The 6,459-nt window shown below is 42.1% G+C and overlaps 1 protein-coding gene across 2 annotated transcripts; it reads left to right on the top strand.

Moving 5' to 3' along the window:
- Positions 1-1,974: 1,974 nt before the first annotated feature.
- Positions 1,975-5,866, top strand: LOC127009534 (putative nuclease HARBI1). 2 transcript variants are annotated; one of them, XM_050882708.1, is made up of 4 exons: positions 1,975-2,044; positions 2,162-2,385; positions 4,215-4,466; positions 4,718-5,866. In XM_050882708.1, the coding sequence occupies exons 3-4, from the start codon at positions 4,226-4,228 to the stop codon at positions 5,581-5,583; spliced, it is 1,107 nt and encodes a 368-aa protein (XP_050738665.1). In that variant the 5' UTR covers positions 1,975-2,044; positions 2,162-2,385; positions 4,215-4,225; the 3' UTR covers positions 5,584-5,866. The 2 variants fall into 2 exon arrangements, with proteins under 2 accessions (XP_050738665.1, XP_050738664.1); XM_050882707.1 differs by having other exon boundaries at positions 1,975-2,385.
- The last annotated feature ends 593 nt before the right edge of the window (positions 5,867-6,459 follow it).

Below are 6,459 nucleotides of genomic sequence, written 5' to 3'. Positions count from 1 at the left end.
GGTCATCACAGTTTACCTTCCCCAGGTACCCATTCATTGACACCTTGAAAGAGGATAAAAAGCTGACTGGGTTGCACGTCGATTGCCCTGGTCAGGATTCGAACCCAGACCCGCGGATTCGAAGCTAGCAGACAAATAAATGAAACTCAAAATAATAACCCTTCAAGAATAACTCACAAAAATCCAAAAAATCTTCAAAATAACTGAACATAATCATAAAATCATATCATAAAACTCCTCAAAATAACTCTAGTAAAGCAAATAATCAGACAGACAGAAGTGAAAATAATGAGAATAACAAATAATCACAAAAAATTTGAAAACCAACTCTAACCTTCCCTATCAACAAAGGCTAGCTAGGCGTGATAACCAAATGCACAACGGAGGGGTAGGATGCCAGAAAATCATGAGGGACTCGATTACAATATTAGCAGGCAAAAACAGAGTGTATATCGCAGCATTACGTAAGAGGAATTAACGAGGCAGTCACACGGGGCCCCACATGATTGAGTGCACGCCCACGCTTCTCTCTATAATGACACCCATTTAGGCAACTTAATTACCATAAAGCCTGAGCACATGAGGACAAGCTGACCAAAAATCCATTACGTGAAGCTGCCATGGCGGCCACAGAGGAGCTCACACACGTCCACAATTAGCTACCTGGCTGCCCACACTATTGATGCACCAACAGAAAAAAAATGATACTGCTATTCTCTCCCCCACCCCCATACACACATACTCCTAAAGCAATTATATTATCAACAGTGGTCAATACCTCTCAACACATGTCCTCATCACCCACCTGTACCTACAACTTCCACCTACCTGCTGCTGTATAAAAGACAGTTATTCAACGAGTTTATTCTAACCAGTTAATCTGTATACTTGCTATCTTACGGCACTTCCCTCAATTAGAGAAGGTTCTTGGAGAGTAATGCACTGTGCCTTCTTCGACTCCCTGATCTCTCGAGTGTGCGAGCATATATATTCGATGGCATCAGTTATATCATTTACTGGTATTTAGGGGACTGTACAAAACTATACACACCTCACTGGGCAACCACACCTCCGTCTCCTTCCAGCACTGACCACTTACTGCATCTCTTGTCTTGTGTCGTCGAAGGATTTCGTTCCGTTCCGAGGCTCCGAACTTTCGAATCACCTGTTTTTGATTACATTAATTACCGAATACTCTGAGCTTTTTGAACTTATGACGTTGGCATTATATGGCTCTACTACAACTTGAACAGCTCATTGGTCAGCACTTTCTAATAGTTGCTGTTGTTGTTTGATTATTCCCGACTATTTCTTGTACACTATAATGATGATGTTTTCTGTTTGCTAGGGTTCACTAACTACGTACACTGTCAGTAACCAGTAATTCATCTTTTTTTTTTTTTTTTTTTTTTGGGGGGGGAGGGGGTATTTCGTTGGGGATACACGTACCCCAAGGGAGGAAGGCGGTGCATGCCGCGCAACCACCCAGACGGCTGGTAGAGAGATGCCCAATTCTTTGCCCCCTCCCTTGTTGTGCTTTCCTTCCTACCATTGTATATTTTTAATTTCATGGTGCTACCTACACATGTATTAATAGTTGTATAATCACACTCTGTCCTGCCTGGGGGTTGGGATGGCATGTTCCTCCCTTCTCCCTTGTTGTTTCCCTGCAACAATAAACTATCAATCAATCAATCAACGAGGAGGCCCAACAACGGGGCTGAAAAAGCACACCTTTCCACTCCCATGGCACCGGGCAGGTCTAGAACCCCACCGGAGCGCAAGGCGGAGACTACCACGGAACCACGGGAGCCCCCGCCTTGGGGATAGTTATAATCAAATAAAGCATCCAAGGAGATATCGTCAGCGCTGTCCACCTTACGTATTTGGTCACACATGTCCACAGAGAATTTATCCAGCATATTATTTGTGATAATGTAATGAAAAATGCCAGTTGGCAACCCTGGGCTCGGGCTGCCTTGTAAACACACTCCGCCACTGCTACCAACCAACGCTTCAATATATTTTTTCTGCTATATATAATGTATATCACTGTATCAAGCATTGTTTACATAAATATTAGCCACACAATATTTTTCATTATAGAAATGTACCTAAAATGCATGAATTTTTCGGTTTTCAACGTTTGTTTGATTTGCAGTAGTATCAACAATGTAAGGAAGGAAGGATAGCCTTGAGGGGGAGGAGAAGAGAGCGAATGCTAATACCACAAACGGAAGCACACTCTCTAGAGACGCTACGACGAAAGAGGCAGGAAGTTGACTGATAATCCCGCCGTAAGAAGCGATACACAGCGTAGGTCAAAAGAAGGCGGCTCCAGGTACAGCAGCTGCTCCTCGCATTGTCACAGCCATTTCTTCCTAGGTAAGCATGGATATTGTTTTATAACATGTTTTTTAGGTGTTATGAACGATATGTTTCCCTAATTTACCCTTGAATAGAAGAAAATAATCCTACTTTCTTCCATATGAACGAACCCAAAATGTTGGTGGCTACATTCCTCTGAAAATATTTCTGCTATGATTCAATCAATCAATCCATCAATTACTTGACGCCTGCTCCTAGGAGCTCCCACCAGGATGGCCACGGCAGAAGAGTTTCCATCTCTCTATCCAGACACTCCCTCCTTGCCTGCTCAAAGTTTCTCAAGGATCTTTCACCCCTCTCCCAGACACTCCTCGCTGGAGGTTGTCCTCAAACATTCCCTTCCTCTATCGGTAATTCTCTACAAGAAGTCCGCCTCCCCCTCCACCACTCCAGCCCCCCCTACCCCCAACACAAGCCTGGGGACCTGCGGGGAAACCAAGGTTTTGGGGGGGAAGGCAAAATTACTGAAAAATGGCCTTCCAAAATTACCCTAAAAAATCCCTAAAATAGGGAAACTTCCCTGGTCTTGAAAGTAGGGAAAGTCCCTAACGTATACTCTTGTAATCTATTATAACATAACCTAGCAGCCGCTGCAGCCAGTCTGTTGATGAGTGTTGGGCGTGTCACCCCCCTCCCCCCCCCCCACCATCGCTGCCCAAATCCATCCTGTGCTGCATAATTTTCGACAGCCCACACCTCATGTCAAATATATTTAATCTACCCCAACTGAACTTTACATAACCTAACCTCTAACGGGGGGGCCATCGGACTGGCCAGTCCAATGTGGTATTATGGAGAGTTGCTCCTTGTCCGGGCTAAAAGGATTAAAACAAGACAGCTGATGGTCGCTGCCCCCCCTCCCCGTTGGTTCTACCCCGCAGGGTGTACTAATGATACACACCACATGAAGGTGAGGATGGGGTAGGCTACCCTCCCAGTCAGAGGGTAGCCGTATTGCTCTCTTCCCAACACCCCAAAACAAGGGAGCTCTATGCATGGGCAAAGACGCACCTCGGATAAACCTCATTGGTTACGATACTGCCATTGCAACACAGTATGATGCAGCCTGATATGCTATATTGAATGCAGAGACCTTGGGGGTGAAGGGCAGAATGCCTCATCCCACGTTAGACAGGTGTAGTGTAATGATAGAGCCCTGAGCCATGAACTTATTAATCACAGGATAATATTTACTTTACTGGGACATCACATCTATTTACTAATTTACTTCAGCATGTGGTAGGTCAGGTAGGTCAATACCATATCAACTACTACCTATTCATAATAGTGCATACTTTGGTAAAGATTAGTTACACCAATGCTTACTTTTCTCTTACCCTACACTCTGTGCTTACATTTCTTATCACATAAATAGATTGATGACACCTTCAGTCCCCTTTGAAACCTGTTACTCTGGCCAAAATAATGACATTAAAGATCACATTTCTGCAGGTTTCATGCTACTACCCACAATTTTTTTCTTTTTCATAATCTGTTTCATTTGCATTTTGACCAAAGTAACTGCTTTCCGAGTCTTGCACCATTGCTGTGATCTAAATGTAAGTAGAGTTTGTGGGGTAAGAGAAAATTAAGCATTGGTTTAATAAATCTTTACTCATATTATTATCCCAGAGTTTCGCTTTGTCTTCATAGCCCTGGGCACTACTGTATCATATAACTGTGTTGTAAGGGAGGAATAATATTTAGTTGTTTTATATCATGACCAGTGGACATGGTCTTTGTTTAGTTTAAATATTCTGTTATGCTACAAGTTGCTGATCTTATTGTGACAGTGGTCAATGGTTAAAAAGCATTTCTTTATGCAGGGAATGAAACCATGTTTGGCGACCAGATGTTCCAATGGTTACAGTGGCAATGGAAAGAAATGGATGCCCAACAAGAGGTCCTAGAAAGGAAGTACATGCGACGGAGCCGGCGAGTTGTTCCAGACCGCATGAACCCGTTTGTTGCCATGAGTGATGATGAGTTTGTTAACCGATTCCGGTTAAAGAAAGAATCAGTGAACTCAATCATTCAAGAAATTCAACATGGTCTTCCTGTTGCCAATGACAGAAGAGGTTAGTAAGTATTATCTAGTGGCCTAGTTTGTATTTCAGCAGTACTTTCCTATACATGAGGTGTTACCTAACAAAAAACAGGAGAATGCAGTGCTTCATGACCATGCATTTTCATTGGAATTACCTTACAGTCCATCTCTGTCATTTTAACCCCCATTTATCATTGTAACCCATCTTCTAAGCATGACTGTTAAGGGGACCTTAAAAACTTGTTATCTCGTGATGATGTCCAACTCCTTTCTTCTTTACAGGTAACCCTGTGCCACCACATCTGCAGGTCCTGATTACTCTAGCCTGCATGGCAAGTGGAAGCCATCAAGCAGTGATTGGAGACTGTTATGATGTTTCCCAAGCCAGAGTGAGTCAGTGTTTGTCTAGAGTTGCTAGAGCCATTGCATTTCTTAGCAACAGATATATACAGTATCCAGCTAGAAATATGCTGTTTAAAGTAATGAATGATTTTCAGGCAATTGCTGGAATGCCTGATGTTGTTGGCTGTATAGACTGCACCCATATTAAAATTCTAAGGCCATCGCGTGATGATTCTGAGCTGTTCCAATGTAGGGAAGGTTTTTTCTCTTTAAATATTCAAGCCATTTGTGGTCCTGATCTTGTTTTTTATAATATAGTGTCAAGGTGGCCTGGCAGTGTCCATGACAGTAAGATTTTTGAAAACAGTAGAATTTACAATGAGTTACAAGATGGCCTATTGCATGGTCATCTCTTGGGTGACAGTGGCTACCACTGTAGTAAGTACCTCCTAACTCCACTAATGAACCCTAATGGGCCCCATGAAGAAGCCTACAACAGAAGCCACATCAAAACTAGAAATACAATTGAGAGGGCATTTGGGGTGCTTAAGCGTCGCTTTTGCTACCTTGGCACAACCATGAGAACGAACTTGGACACTACCAAAGCCATCATCGTTGCTTCAGCAGTCCTTCACAATATTGCAATTCACACTAAGCTTGATATGGAAGAGGAAGTTAGGGATGTGCATGCAGACATGCAACATGAAAATATTAATGTTCCTGATAATGACCCTGCTATGCAAAATAATAATGCAGCTCTGCAGGGTCGTCTTAAACGTGAGCAAATTATCAGGGACTATTTTTAAGAACTTTGCGTGGCAGGCTACCTAGAACTGGCTTCCTCTCACTACCTTCAACCCTTTTATAGCTCTCATTATATTAGGTGTGTATATGCCTGTTTTCATTTGTATGTGGGTTCATAGCTGACTGTAAATAGGTATCATCATCATCATCATCATCATTTTGTTTAACGTCCGTTTTCGTTCTTCCTGAGCAGTTGGACGCTTTATGGCTCTCCTCCATTCTAACTGTAAATAGGTATCTATTGCCTAACTTGTACAGGTGATGGTAATAAAGAAAATAACTGGTGGTTATAGAATTTACCTTTTCCTACTGGTGTTATTGAAGCACGATTGTAATGAGGTATTAATGTACTCATAACTTTCATTTGCAGTAATGTAACCAATTCTGGGTACTAAAAGTCTGAATGACATCAACATTTAGATGTTTTGTAGTATGGAGAAATGTATATGAGAGAAAAACCTCTACGTGCATGTATCATAACTGGATGAACACAGGTGTGCACTTTGCCTGCCAAAGACTTGATTGGCCTTGACTGCCTCACCACAACAGTAAATCATTGCATTTTTTTCATGTGAAGCAAACGTTCGAAGTTAACATTAAAAGTAGCATATGGATACACTTATGGCTATGGGTTCTTACCCATCTCTGGTGCATAAGCAAATGCTGTGATGAGTGAGTGCAATGATGAAATTTTCACTTTCATGACATGTGGAGATCAATGTGGAACCTTCAGTAGGCATAAAAATAAAGGGTCAGACATAGTGATGTTATCCTCTGAAGCGCAGTAAAATTAATTAACTATGAAAAGAGAAGCATTACATAATATTCAACACAAGCAATAAGTCATTCAAGTAAGGAAGTAGCTTTAGCTTACCTCT

The sequence above is a fragment of the Eriocheir sinensis genome, chromosome 41 (genome assembly GCF_024679095.1).
Source record: "Eriocheir sinensis breed Jianghai 21 chromosome 41, ASM2467909v1, whole genome shotgun sequence".
In the NCBI taxonomy this organism is placed as follows: Eukaryota; Metazoa; Arthropoda; class Malacostraca; order Decapoda; family Varunidae; genus Eriocheir; species Eriocheir sinensis.
Note: the sequence above shows the minus strand (reverse complement) of the source record. Positions and strands in the feature narration are given on the sequence as shown.